This window comes from Centrocercus urophasianus, unplaced genomic scaffold (assembly GCF_019232065.1).
Source record: "Centrocercus urophasianus isolate 14NV4802_14NV808 unplaced genomic scaffold, USGS_Curo_1.0 seq_28, whole genome shotgun sequence".
Taxonomy (NCBI): domain Eukaryota; kingdom Metazoa; phylum Chordata; class Aves; order Galliformes; family Phasianidae; genus Centrocercus; species Centrocercus urophasianus.
Genome location: NW_024884844.1, coordinates 5,585,320 through 5,599,730, shown reverse-complemented (window position 1 = coordinate 5,599,730; position 14,411 = coordinate 5,585,320). Strand labels below are relative to the sequence as shown.

Here is a 14,411-nt window from a genome sequence, read left to right as displayed (position 1 = left end):
TGAGGGTGCAACAATGAGTCATAGAATCATTAAGGTTGGAAAAGATCACAAAGATCACCAAGTCCAACTCCAACCCATCCATACCATGCCCACTAACCCAGTGCCCATCTGCTCTTTTTCTGAACATCTCTGGGGATGATGGCTCTACCACCTCCCTGTGCCAGTGCATCACTACTCTTTATGAGGAGTGATTTTTCCTAATATCCAACCTGAAGTTGCCTCCTTGGAGAATGTTGCCTTTGACACTTCTCTTCATGCTCCTTGTCCTGCCCCTTCTTCTCCTCATCCCTTTTTGGGGTGCTCTTTATTGCTGAAAGGGCAGTAGAATTAGCCCTTTTTTGTGAAGCATGCAGAGATACTTAGGCTGTGAGATCACATCACAGACGCCAAGCTTTATGAGTGTGCTTGCTCTAAGCTTTCTGTATGAGCGGCAGATTAGAGAGAGTTTTCATCAGCTGTAAGTCTCTTGCCATCTTTTGGCATTGACTGAATATTTGACATCTCATCACCTGTTCAGCAGACAAAATTATCCACGCACTTTTTTCATCAGTCCTATCCAGAGAGGAAAGTCAATTGGATGGTGATTTTAATACTAAAAACTCATGCTTTGGCTGTGAAGCATAGCCACAAATCTGGAACTCCTTGACTTTGGTGCCCTTGCACGTGTTTATAGTGGGATGAAAGTAGGTAAGTCAGAGGAAAGTACAAAGCTTGTTTTGGAGCATATAGAGTTCTGCAGCACCCAGATGAAAGCCCTGGCTAGTGAAGGAGTACTTTCATCTGTCACTTTTTCTTCAAACACTTCCTCTTGTTCAGAGCATTCAGGTTATGCAGTATTTTCCATTCTGCATCCCTTGCATGCCTAGCTTTGGGACGCTGCTGTAATGGAAACAACCTGGCTGACAAACCTGGCTGGGCATGGACAAGTGGCTCTACACGAGCTGTTCACTGACACCATAGCACTGTGTCCTCTGCTCTACACAGATCTTTCCCTGCCCCTGAGATTTGGCATGGCCTCAGGGATGCACGCAGTCATCTCTTTAGTCCTTATTTGCTGCTGCAGCAAAGCTCAGCTGCCGTGCTCAGGAGGCTGGATCTGCTAGGTCCTTGTGTGGTGATGTGTGTGGGTTTGCACAATGGGGACATGCATGTGGCACACAGCTTTTGGCATGGGAGGAATTAGAGCCACCAGCAGTGGTAAACTTTAACTGTTCCTTTGTTAGAAAGCATCTTAGACCCTACCCACAGTGAGTCATTTTTTTCTTTCTATCTCTGAAGATAAGAATGACCTACTGCAAGTGCAACTCCTTTGTAAACAAATTTTATTCTTTTCTCCTCCCCCTCCCCTGCCCATGCTCACCTCCTGCCCAAACTGCAGGACTTGCTCAGCTCAGGGCTCCCAAGCACACCATGAGAACCAACCCTAAGAACACCAAACCCTCGAGGTTTGTTGCCTCCTGGCAGCTTTGCAAGGTTTCCTGGCAGCCTTGCAAGGTTTCCTGGCAGCCTACTGTGTCATTTCTCCACCTTAGGGTGCTGCTCCTTCCTTGCTGCTCCAAGCTAAGCAGGAATGACAGTGTTTGCTCATCTGCCTTGCGGGGAGAGTGGGAGGATGCATGAGTGATTAAGTAGATGCATGCCCACTGCATTGCTGTGCTGTGGGCTCTAGTGCGAAACTGCTGTGACTTATGGGCACTGAAACCCCACAGCCATATGGCCCTGGTGCTTGTTGTCTCCACTTAAATGCTATATGGAGACATTCAGTCCAGATGAGAACTCTGCAAGCTTCAGCTGCTCAAAGCCAGTGCAGAGACGGGCTCTACTGTGTGTTTGTGGATAACTAGCCAGAAATCAGAGCATCCAAAGCATGAAGTCTTGTGGAAGGCTCAGAGATTTGGAGGCCTGTGTAGTAGAGCTCGGAGCTCCTGCAGCTTATGGCTCTTGGTGAGGTTGATGCCAACTAACCCTTCCTCTTCTGCTCCTCTTGCAGGTATAAGCTGTTCCCAAGCTGTGTCCCTTCATTTGGTTTCCGCCATCTCTTGTCCCTGACTGACAAAGTTGATCGTTTCAATGAAGAAGTGCAGAAGCAGAAGGTGTCCCGGAACCGGGATGCACCAGAGGGTGGTTTTGATGCAATTTTGCAGGCTGCTGTGTGCAAGGTGAGTCCCACTGCCTTCTGGGTTTTTAAAGCAAAGTAAAAGAGAGGAAGTTTCTTTAGCTGTGTTCTTGGATCCAGCTTCAATGCGTAAATTTTTATTGTAGAAACCATAAAAATTGCATTGAGAAGTAGAGGTTTTTATCTGCTTTTATGCATGAAGAGGCATAGCAGAAATGCATCTTCCTTGCTGTCACCATTCCACACAGGACAAGCCCTCTCCCTGCAGTGCACAGCTAGGTTTGCATGCTGTTCTCACTGCAAGATTCTTGCTCAAAATCCTCCTGCAGCAAGCGGTTGGGTTGCTCCATATCCCTTTGTGAATTGGGGATGAAAACCAATGGTTCTTTCAAATGTCCTCTCCCCTGGGCAGTGCAGTTGGGCTGCCCTGCTCTCCACAGACAGCCCCAGCTGCCTTTTTCCCTCTGACACACAGAATCACAGTATCACAGAATGGCCAGGGTTGGTAGGGACCTCAAGGATCATGAATCTCCAACCCCCTGCTACATGCAGGACCACCAGCCTCCCCATTTAATACTAGCCCAGGCTGCCCAGGGCCCCATCCAGTCTGGCCTTGAACACCTCTAGGGATGGGGCATCCACAACCTCTCTGGGCAGCCTGTTCCAGCACCTCACCATTCTCTCTGTAAAGAACTTCCCCCTGACATCCAACCTAAATCTTCTCTCCCTCAACATAAAACACACACAATTTGGCTTTTGTCCAGCTCAGCCTTGCACAGTTCTTTTGGTAGGTTCTATTTTCTTGTGGGTGTGGATTTTGGGATAAGCATCATCCGCAGGAGCAGTGGGATGCAAGCTTGTGCAACAGGATTGAGTGGGAATGCATATCGCCCTTTGTTCACATTGGGTGCTTGACAGGACCGAGCCTGCCCTGCTGGCTCCGATGCCTCAGAGCAGCCGTCTCTCAGGTGCTGCTGGCACTGGAACAGCGCTGCTCCCAGCTCTCTGTAGGTACAGAGTTCATCATGTGGCTGAGAGGTGGCACTAGAGCAGGGAAGTCTCAGGGCAGTGACTCAGTTGTGCCACCCTTCGTCTGGCTCTTTGCGGTTTCTCCGTCACATTTTCCTTACCGCAGCAATGGGACAGGATTTCCTTATAGTGCAGAAATATTGCACAGAGGCATCATTTGGGCTGTGCTTCTTAAGCCCCATAACCCCTAGGGGAACTTTGTTCCCTTTGCAGGTGGTGATTTGGGGGCTGTCTGTGGCCCTGGGGTGTGTTTCCCCATTGCCACCTGTCTGCAGTACCCCATTGCCTCTCCTGGTGTGCTCCAGCTCTTCCAGCTTTCACCCTTTAGGGAATTTCAGACCCCCTGGGCACTTAAAGAAGCCATTTGTAGCATCCCAAGCAACGGCACTTGGCAGCCCCAGTGTCTGAGCGCCATGTTCTCCCCTGCAAGCACAGAAGTAGGAGAAACAGTCCCTCATTTGTTGGTGAGGTGTTTTCATGCTGTAATTCATATTGAGTGTTTCTTTTGCATGAGCTGTTATGAGAGCTCTGTCATTTTTTGGCTGAGGTTTTGAACTGAGGAGTGAGAAGAGCTTGCACAGTTAATACAGACTAATAACTGGTCTGTGTTTGGCTCCTCTCTGAAAGATGGAGAGATGGTAAATGTTATCCTGGAGGCAATGAAAGAGCCAGAGACAATAAGCCTTTATGATGATGCTAGAACGGTTAGCCAGGAATATTAATCAACTTTCTGTAATTACATTTTCCGTTTGCAGTACTTTGGTTTTCTGCCATCTTGAAGTGCAGACATCATAGAGCTTGGTGGCACATGTAAGTTGCAGATCGTATACACAGAGCTGCAGCAAGGAAGTGATGCTTAGTTGTAAAATGAAGTGTCTTTTGAACTGCTTTTGGTCAGCGCTCATTAGGCACAATGTTTAGCATAAATTTAGATGCTTACTTCAGAGTTGGAAACACTGATAACAATCTGGCCGCCTTTTCAATAGCGTTTGGAAGGCTGAGGTGTGCTGAGGCAGCTGTGGTGGTTCTGACAGCAGCAACCGTGGAAGCAGGGCAGGATTTATTCTTGCGTGGCCCTGCAGAGACATGTCCTTACCCTCCATGCTGCCTCAGGTCAGGTCCCACCCTGCCTTTCAAACCTTCATATCCCACGGGGATTAAACCAGTGCCGGCGTCAATGCAGATCACTGTTCAAAAATCACGGGCCAGTAAAAATAAATGCAAGCCTCTTTGGTTGTTTGTTTTAAGCAGAGCAGAGCACTGTATGTCTCGTACAGAGCGGCATTTCCCAGCGCTTTGCAGCTGCAGGAGGAGGCAGTGAAAGATGCTGCAGCTGCTCACTGCCTACCTCTTGGTTTTTCCACCCGTCTCCAGCAGCCATGCACATTTTGTAACGTTTTGGTGTTTGCTGCATTGGCTCGAAGCACCGTGCAGCTTCGGCATCAGGGTGGGTGTCTCAGCTGAGATATGCTGCCCAGATTTTTCAGCATTTCTACGTGCTTGGCTTAAGTGTGAGAATAGGGGTGAGTCTGTGTATGAAGAGGTACATAGCCCTTGGTGAGAAGGTGGTGCCAGAAGGCAGGAAAACAGAGGAATCATGCCTGGAAAGGCTGCATAACTGTTGTCTGAATGAAGTTTGTTCGCTTTGTGCATAGCACACTTCTAAGCTTCTAATCTGTGGTTTTTCTCTCAGTCCTTAAAGAAGTCAGCTTCGGGTACCGAAGGAAACTGAGTTGATGGGCTGTTGGGTGGATGTCTGTCCACTGGCTGAGTGGTGCAAGAAGCTGCTTGCGTTGTCAGAGCCATAATCACTCTTGGGGTTTCTGCCTTTTGTCTGGTGGGGTTGCTTCAGTGGAATGGCTCCCACTTCCCAGACCAAAAAAAGCCCTTATTGCTTTCTGACCTAGATGGCAGTGTGCTGCTACATGGCACACCTGTCCTGCCAGTGAGGGTTTCCTCTGGTCGTACCTGCATTACATGGCTCTTGAAAATGCCCTTAAAGAAAAAATATTTCTTGCATTGGGGAAGAAAAGGAAGTAGAGTCTGGAGTAGTTCTCCTGAAGCTGTATTTACCAGAAAGGTCAGCAGTCTGTGGGCTGTGACTCACATCTGCAGCTGAAAATTGTGGTGGCAATCATGGTTATACTTCTGTGTGCACTGCCAACTCACTGTCACTCCACCAGCGGTTTCCATAGGAAATGCCTGCAGCCAAGCTGCAGAAGTTTGTCAGCTGGTGTTTGAATGTAGGATGAGGTAGGTTTCAGATGTTACTGAGTAAGCTGAGCAGTGAAATCCAGAGGAGTTGGGTCTTTTCAGATGTGGGTTGCATCTGGGTGCTCCTGGCTCCATAATGTGTGCACTGGGGGGGCTGGAGGCCAGAGCCATCCACATGTGTAGGTGGAGAGAGCTGCTACCTGATGGCATCCAAAAATTTCCTTCTGGCACCTCTGTTTCTCTCCACCTCCATTGCAACAAGCAGCTTCTGTGTGCTTTCTTAGGCACGGATCTGCTTCTTGGGCTGGTGCGGAGCTGAGGGAGCTCTGTGGGAAGGAAGCAATTAGCATCCAACTCTAGTGCCTTTCCATGCAAAAACCCTATCCCTGCAGATCTGTCCATGCACAGACAGTCACAACGCCTATTTCTTGCACAGATGGCCTGCAAGAAAAATGCTGAGTAGGGCTGGTGCAGCTCTCATGCTGTGTGCAGCAGCACAGCCATTTCACCTAGCTGAGGAAACGAGGTCAGATGAAACGCGTGCAGAGGAATTTGGCATGTCTCCTCTGGCTATAAAAGCAGCTGAAATTCTTATTCTTGGATCAAGGTAGAGAAGGTCTGGTGGACAGTCCACGTACCAACTCATGCCTTTTTAAGTAACTGCATTGCAGGGAGGTGCTGGGAAATGCTAGAAGGGCCCCAACATCATCTTTTCTCACCAGATATGGGTGGACAGATGTACGGCTTTCTACTAATTAGTGTTAATGAGGCCTTTTGTTCTGCCTCAGGAGAAGATCGGCTGGCGGAAGGAAGCATCCCACCTGCTGGTCTTCACCACGGATGATGTGCCCCACATAGCTCTGGATGGGAAGCTGGGGGGGCTGGTGCAGCCCCACGATGGCCAGTGCCACCTGAACGAGGCCAATGAGTACAGCGCGTCCAGCCAGCTGGTGAGTGGGCACAGGGACCTCGGGTTGTCAGCAGGCCCTGTGCTGCTCTGGGCTCTGTTTGCTCCTGATGAGTGTGATTTCACTCTTTCCCTCAGACATCTCCACTCAGTGAATGCACTTGTGGTGCTTGAAGATAGGTTTGGAGCCCAGCAGATTTTGTCAGGATTCACTGACAGGGAGGGAAATGTAACTTGGCAAGCTGAAGTGCATCATCAACTGCGAAGTGCCCAGGGATTGTCAGGCTGTCAGCAGGGAGGCTGAGCCTACCTTGATGTGGCTGCTGCCACGAGCACAACTCGGTGCTGATCCTATTCACAGCCTTTGAGCACAACCCTAACGTAGATCTTAGTACTAAATAAACAGACCAGCCCCTTTTTTTTTCTCCCTTTATTTAAACTCAGTGGAGGAAACTTCTGTGGTGAATGAGCATTTGTCTGCTGCCTAATTATCACATCCTCCTGCAGAATGGTGCTTTATCCAGTAAGTCACAAGCACTAATTATGATTTTTGTTCCTGCATACACCACTCTGTGACAAGAGGTGTTTCTGGATGGTTGCCTATGGCTCCTTAGAGAACCCCCTGTCCACAGCCCATGCAATCTTGCAAGTGTTTGCATTCCAGAGCACAGCTGCTGTACTGGAGCTGTGCTGGGGAGCTGGCATGGGGATGCTGTCTCAGTGTTTATTTGAGTCCTGGAAGCTCTAAATCAGCCCTTCAGCTTGCAAGTGAGTGGGGTGAATTTTCTGAGAGCCGCATTTCAGAAGTAGCTTGGGGCCTGAAGCTCTTGAAATGAATACAGTTTTGTTATTTTGTTGCTTATGAATTGCTAGAACAGTACCTTCCTGCTAACCTTTCTCTGAGTTCTGCAGAACTGAAGTTTATCATCATTTCTTCATGGTTCTACTATGCAGCAAGAACAGGCAATCTCAGCTTTCAGAGAAAAATCATGCATCTCTGCTTAGTGCAGTTCTAGATCATGGTCATGTCATGCATCCCTGGGGTCGGCAGGTGGGTTACACGTGCACATCGGCTGATAGCAAAGTTGAAAGAGGAGGGGAAAAAAAATTGTTTCAAGTGTAACTGTGGCTCATGGTGTTGTCATTTTATGCATTCTAATGATAAGTGCAGCAGAAGTATTCAGGGAGTGACAGAGTTACCAGAATGTTTCTACTATTTCAGTTGTAGATGTAGTGGTTCACTTCACGCTGCAGTGAAATGCCACAGGTTTTGCTGTTGGGAGAAGAGTAATGAAATTAGTCTTTGTTCTACCCATCAGTCTTTCTGTGTTGTTTTTCCCCTAGGATTATCCTTCCCTGGCACTCCTTGGGGAGAAACTGGCTGAAAACAACATCCACCTGATTTTTGCTGTTACGAAAAGCCATTATGTCCTGTACAAGGTAAGTGCTGCTGAGCAGTTCATGGGCAGGGCTTAGGGTGCCTCTTGAGAGCGTCTTGGCCATGATGCCCTTAGGTCACACCAGCTTGGCACAGCTGTCACCTCTCCCTGCTAGCACCCAGAGCATGGTCATTCAGTGGAAAGCACTAAAGCTGCTTACTGCAAGCAGATCTCTGTGTTAGTGAGTGTGTGCGTACCTAAAATAGACCCTATCCTAATCTTGCTGCTGTGCAGCAGACGGGAGAGCAGAAACCTGTTCAGCCCTTTCCGCTGTGACTCAGTCCCATTACCTAATCCAGTACGATGCTGCTGCCCAGCTGTGTTTTTCCATCTCCCTAGCCCCAACCTGAGCTCCTTTGCCATCCCTGTGGCAGGAGGCTCTTCCCTGGGGCTGTCTCATGGCAGAAGTGGGTGGAGGGATGTGGGGATGCAGATTGGGTTTTTGGGAAGTGCATTCTCTGCACTGAGCCAGGCAAGCAGCGAGGTGCTGGAAGTCCCCATGGGGCTGGGGGCTGAGCTCATGCTCCACACCCGCTCTCAGGGAAGCTCGACTGCCACATCGCATTGCATTGCAGCGCGTTTTCCACTTGTTGTCTTTTCAAGAACTTCACTGCTTTGATTCCTGGGACCACGGTGGAGATTTTGCACAAGGACTCCAAGAATATCATCGAGCTGATTGTCAAGGCCTACAACGTAAGTGTGTTTTAACACCACAGCTGCTGTGGTGGGAGCGCCAAGAGCTGAGCTCGCTCAGCCCTGCCTCGTGTGCTCCACCCAGGCTTGGCTGCATCTCTCTGGTCCTCTCTGCAGTGGGTCACTGCTGACGTGCTTGCATCCACCCTGGGGAGGGAAAGGAGCTGCTTGTCCTCTTTAGGATGATGCTGATGGTTGGGCTGATGTCATCTGCTTGGTCCCTTGCTGGGCTGGCAAGAAAAACAAAGCATGAGTGGAATTGCACCATAAATGTAACCTGGATTTAATAGCTGTCACAGATCACCATACTGTTAGAGAAAATAGATCATTTATTTGCTGTTTGATGGTCAGTGACCTGTCAGGGACGTGACGCAGCTTAGGCGGCATCCTTGGGTTGATTACAATGCAACTCTATGGAGGTAAGGGGGGAGCAGAGTGACCAGAAGCAGCTACATAGAGAGCTAGTGGGATAGCTGTCTGAATTTGTTGGATTTCTGCTGGATCCTTATGGTTCAGCTCTGTGCTTCTGGGAGGATGCTGGGTGTGTGAGACGTGTAACTCAGTGTGACCATGTATGAAAGTCTGTTGTGGAAATACAATGTTCCACTCGTGTTCTTTTTGGCTAAACTGAAATACTGTGCTGTTCTGGGTCAGCCCTCAGGTAGGGTTCTTCATACACGCAGTGTCTGAGCTGATCTTTGCAGCCAGGGGGGCAAACAGTACACTGATTTCCTGAACCCATTCCCAGCAGATCTCATAATGTTCCTCTCTACAGCACTAATGGGTTTCCCATGGCAGGTGGCCTTTATGTCAGCCATCCTTGGAGCCGCTGCAGGTTCAGAATTCCCTTGCGTTCACACTGAAATGCTCCTCCTTAGGGTGTACCCCATGCCGTTACAGCTTTGTTTCAATCAGAAGTTGCTCCATGGGCAAGGTCCTTTCTCTGAATCTCTCTGGAGTCTTCTGCTCATTTCTGAAGGTATTGCAGGCCTGGGGCCACCAAACAGCACAGCAGCAAAACCCCTCCAGTAGTGGCTGCAGTGCCATGGAGGTATGCTGCTTTGCAGTGCCAAGTGGCTAATAATAATTGGATTTAAATTAGGCTAATAGCATTACCCAATAAGGCTGATAAGAAATCTTGGTGTTTGCATCAGAACGTAAGAATGACCCAGGTGGGGTCATACCGTGGTCCTTCTGACCTGCTGTCCTGTGTTCTGTAGCCTTTGTCTTTTTTGGATACCACTCACCATGCGTCATTTCCAGCCATCAGAAGAACTAAACAAAACAACCTCGTTTCACATTAGTACTTATAAACAGAGTTTTCCCTTTATCCTTTATTTTGTTTTGGCTTAAAAAGTCTGGGTTGTGCATCAGGGTGGAGAAATGAGAAGAAGAAGAAAGGGAATAGGAGCGTACCAAAACATCATGATGCAGCAAGTCTTTCACTTTAAAAGGTTTCACAAAGAAAGAGATTTTACCTTTTTTCTGTCATAGAAAACCTAGTATTTGCTGTTGACTTATCCAAAAAAGTCTGGCATTTTCTCTTCAGAGGAAAGTTTTTTCTGACCAGTTCGTGCTGAATCAAGAAAGCAGGACAGAGTTGCTGATTCAGTTTCAAGTGTGTTTTTATGTCTCCTTTGTGCAGTACAAAAGGCATCATGGGATGGATGCCAGTGGAGCATCAGGCTCTGCACTCTTACAACAGACTTCGCTATGGGGGAGGTGTAGATGTGCACACAAGACTCTGACCTACAGCTTGGAGATGAAGCAAATGGTCCATTTGTGGTTGAGAATGTTTCCTTTTTTATTTTGTTGTGTATGCATCTTTCCAGTACAGGCTTCAGTGGTCATCATGACCCTTGTAGAGTGCATAAACTGTACTAACTGTACATAAACTGAGTGCAAAATCCCCAGGTGCTCCAGTCCAACTCCAGGTATTGTTTTTTGTACTGGTGTTTTTTGTACCTGGCTGCCTTCTGAATACAACAGAAGATACCAAAGCAGAATTCTCTGCAAGAGAAACCTGCCTGCCTGTATTAACCTGACAACTTTCTTTCTCATTGTATTTCCAGAGCATTCGGTCCAAAGTAGAACTCACTGTGTGGGACAGCCCTGAGGACATTGGCTTGACCTTCACTGCCACCTGCCAGGATGGATTGTCCTACCCTGGGCTCAGAAAATGTGGGGATCTCAAGATAGGAGATACGGTGAGTCTGTCTCTCTGCACATGCCAGCTGCCCATCTTCCTCTGCTATCCTCAAAACTGTGCTATGGTAATGTAAAAGCCAACTGAGAGCAGCTCTGCCAGCTGAAGAGCTCTTCTCTCTTCATGGCAGGGTAGGTGGCCTTTAAAGATCCCTTCCAGCTCAAATGATACTGTGTTTCTGTTATTCTGTGAAGTCCAGATGCACCTGAACATGTTGAGCATGACCAGGAGAGCGTGCTGTCACCTGGCATCAGCGCTGCATTGCAGGGCCAGCAGGCTCAGCCTGTCTGGGAATCCTGAGCCCTTCTCCAGGCCTTTGCTGTTTGCAAGGACTCATTAGCAGGATGATTTCCTTATTTGAGAAGAACAGCTTTAAAAACATACCAGAGCGCTAAGCACTTGGGCATATAAAAATAGTCAGGAAGAATAAACAGTAGCTGAACCTTTACCCCTCCAAATAAGGGCTATGTGAAGTGTTAAAAGGGGAGGTGGCCTCAGCATTTTAGCTGACATTACTGGATTTCAGCTCAGCGGGTAGAATCAGTCCCTGGAGCTGTGCCAACCATAGGCACGTGCCCTCCTGATGTCCTCAGCAAAGCCAGGGCCCCCTTGGAGCAGGAGCATTAATCTGATGGCTGAGCCTGGGCTCTGGCCTTTGGCATGAAGACAGAGCTCACGCAGCTATTGAGGTTTGTCCTTGCATCCCCTCCTGCTCAAAAGCTTCTATGAGCATCAGAGTCTAGCTCCTGTGAACAGCTGAGAGAGCTTCCCCAAAGGGGTTGACATCGACACCGGGTCCTGAAATGCTGGGGGTCTCGTACTGGTGGCATGTGGAAGGGAGCAGGGTGATGCCCTGAGCTTGCTTTCTGATGTAATGGCCTTAAGTTGTACCAGAGAAGGTTCAAATTGTATACTGGGAAAAACCTCCTCTCAGAATGAGTAATGAGGCACTTCACAGGCTGCCCAGGGAAGAGGTGGAGTCACCATCCCTAGAGGTGCTCAAGAACCATGGAGATGTGCCACTGAGGGATGTGGGTAGCAGACATGGTGAGATGGGCTAGAGTTGAACTTGGTGATCTTTGTGCTCTTTTCCAACATTAATGGTTCTATGATTCTATGTCCTTCTCTGCAGTTTATGTTTGTTCCATAATTAGGGGTTTATGAGTGATGCAGGTTGGGATTCTCACAGAAGGTGCTAAATCCTTCACCTTGTAGACATCTTTGGTCCTTGTGCTGCATTGGCTAGATCTGTGCTGGTACTTGCTTTCAAGCAAATGTCATATTTTTGCTGTTATGAAAACCTGTCTGTTTGCCAGACTTTTACCCCAGTTATTTCAGGCAGGCTGCCTCCTGCTTCACAGAAACCAGAGGTCTGTGATGAAGAACATTAACTCTTGTGGGTGATGGCAATAAGCCTTGAAACTTCACTCGAATGCCTGTGGTATGTTTTGAAATGAGCTACCCACGGAATAATGAACACTTTGGTGAGGGCTGAGATGTGGGTTCAGCAAGCAGAAGCTGCATGGGCTATGTGGGGGCATGAAGGTGGTGAGGAGAGTGGCTGCACAGTTGTTTGGGGCTCCCCTAGCACAGCTCCAACACTTCCCTCTTGGTGGTTCTCCCCTTGGTGTGTGGCTTGCAGGGATTGAATGTCAGTTTTGTGCCTCTGTCCCACTTGGGTCACACGTGGCCCATATGGGGAACCAGAGTGGCAGTGAGGGGCAGAAAGGAGGTCAAAACCTTGATGGACTATCAGGGCGCTGAGGTGCCCACGTGAGATGGAGTTAGGGCAGTTCATCCATACCTGGGAGGCCATTTTGGGCTGCACACTGACTCCCCCCTTGCCCTCTCTCTCCAGGTTTCCTTTGAGGTGTCAGTGGAGGCCCGTGGCTGCCCTGCTGAGGACACCTCCCATGTCTTCACCATCAAGCCAGCTGGCTTCCGTGATACACTGGAAGTGAACGTCACCTACAACTGCCTCTGCGGCTGCACCGGCCATGCGGAGCCATCCAGCAGCAAGTGCAGCAGCAATGGGACCTATGCCTGCGGGCTGTGCGAGTGTGATGCCGGCTACCTGGGGGCCCGCTGCGAGTGTGAGGAGGGAGCCGGCGGGGAGACCCAGCCTGGGCTGTGCCGTGAGGTGGAGGGAAAGCCCGTCTGCAGCGGGCGGGGGGAGTGCAGCTGCAACCAGTGTGTGTGCTATGAGAGCGAGTTTGGGAACATCTATGGGCCCTTCTGTGAGTGCGACGACTTCTCCTGCGCCCGGTACAAGGGAGTCCTCTGCTCAGGTAGGTGCCATCCCACCCCTCACTCTCTGTTTTGCCCGGGCTGCAAAGTTGCAGATTTGGTGTTGATTGTTTGGGAGCGTATTTGCTGATGTGCAGCCTTAGTGTAGTCCTCATGAGGCCTCATCTGGAGTACTGTGTCCAGCACAAGAAAGATGCAGGGTTGTTGGAGCAGGTCCAGAGGAGGCCATGAGGATGCTCTGAGGGTTGGAGTAGTTCTCCTGCTGAGAAAGATGGGGAGAACTGGGTTTGTTCCGCCTGGAGAAGAAAAGGCTCAGAGAAGACCTCATTGTGACTTTCCTGTACTTAGAGGACCTTATAAACTAAAGGGAAGGTGACTTTTTACATGGTCCGATAGTGTGACAGGACAAGGGGGAATGACCTTAAGCTAAAAGAAGTGAGATTTAGGTTAGATGTGAGGAAGATACTTTTTACTCAGAGGTGAGACATTGGCACAGGCTGCCCAGAACGCTGTGGGTCCCTGGAGGTGCTCAAGGCCAGGTGTGCAGCCTGAGATGGAGAGTGGCAACCAGCCCATGGCAGGGGGCTGGGACTGGTGGGTTTTAAGGTCCCCTCCAACCCAACCAATCTGTGATTCTATTACAACAATCACAGGCTTGGATTCTCCCAAGCTGTTTCTTGCCTTCTTAAATTGCATTTCTCCACTTATGCCATGTGCCCACATAGAAACCATCTTTTTTTAAAGGTAACACGTTTGAAGCAATCCCCTGGTACATGGCAGGGGAAAGGAAAGGTTGAGTTTTGGTTTGTTACTCATTAGAGAAAATCTGTGTTGGAGATTCCTAAAGAGACTTTAATGCAGATTTTTCTACCTGCTGGGAAAACAAATCATCCACTGGTCAAGATTTAGCCAGTGTGTTTTGCTTCATCAAAGGTGGAGGAGCTATTTAGCAGTGTTTGCTAAAATAGCAATTCCTTTAATTCCTTTTCAGCCTGAGGTCATGTAATTTATCTTGCACACGTTGCCTGGATCAACCCTAAGACATAACTCTTTCACCTGAAGCTGGGTAAAATGTTATTCTTCAAAACTTCTTTGTTTTCCAAGTGAAATATTTCCTCAAGTGAAAATCTCACACCAAATTTCCAAAATGCTGTGCAGGTTTGCGTTAGCTCTCCTGTTGGTAGAGTAAGTTCAGAAAAGCAGCTGTTTTTCACTGTTCTTTGGAGAAGTGGAGGGATTTTTCCCCACTATGCCTAATCCTGCAGGCTTCTGAGTAAGTGATGAGCTACGCCTGGGTAGTGCATTTATAGAATCATAGGAATACTAAATTTGGAGAAGATCACTAAGATCACCAAATCCAACTCCAGCCCATACCCACCTTGCCTGCTAACCATGTCTATCATGTGCCACATCTCCATGGTTCTTGAACATCTCCAAAGACAGTGACTGCCACTCCCTGGGCCATTGGAGACTGTTGTGTTGGTAGGCAAGTTGGGGCTGTTGGGGCACTGTCTGCATATGGGAATGGCAATCCTCTGGCTTTTGGCAGCAACTGGAAAC

General features: G+C 48.7%; 1 protein-coding gene across 1 annotated transcript in view; it reads left to right on the top strand.

Moving 5' to 3' along the window:
• The window catches only part of ITGB5 (integrin subunit beta 5), a 41,177-nt gene that overhangs the window by 12,105 nt on the left and 14,661 nt on the right, over positions 1-14,411 (top strand). Inside the window, exons 5-10 of the mRNA XM_042827271.1 lie at positions 1,991-2,159; positions 6,148-6,309; positions 7,611-7,706; positions 8,309-8,398; positions 10,471-10,605; positions 12,463-12,892. Of these exons, the coding sequence (XP_042683205.1) occupies positions 1,991-2,159; positions 6,148-6,309; positions 7,611-7,706; positions 8,309-8,398; positions 10,471-10,605; positions 12,463-12,892 (1,082 nt within the window). The remainder of the gene's footprint in view (positions 1-1,990; positions 2,160-6,147; positions 6,310-7,610; positions 7,707-8,308; positions 8,399-10,470; positions 10,606-12,462; positions 12,893-14,411) is intronic.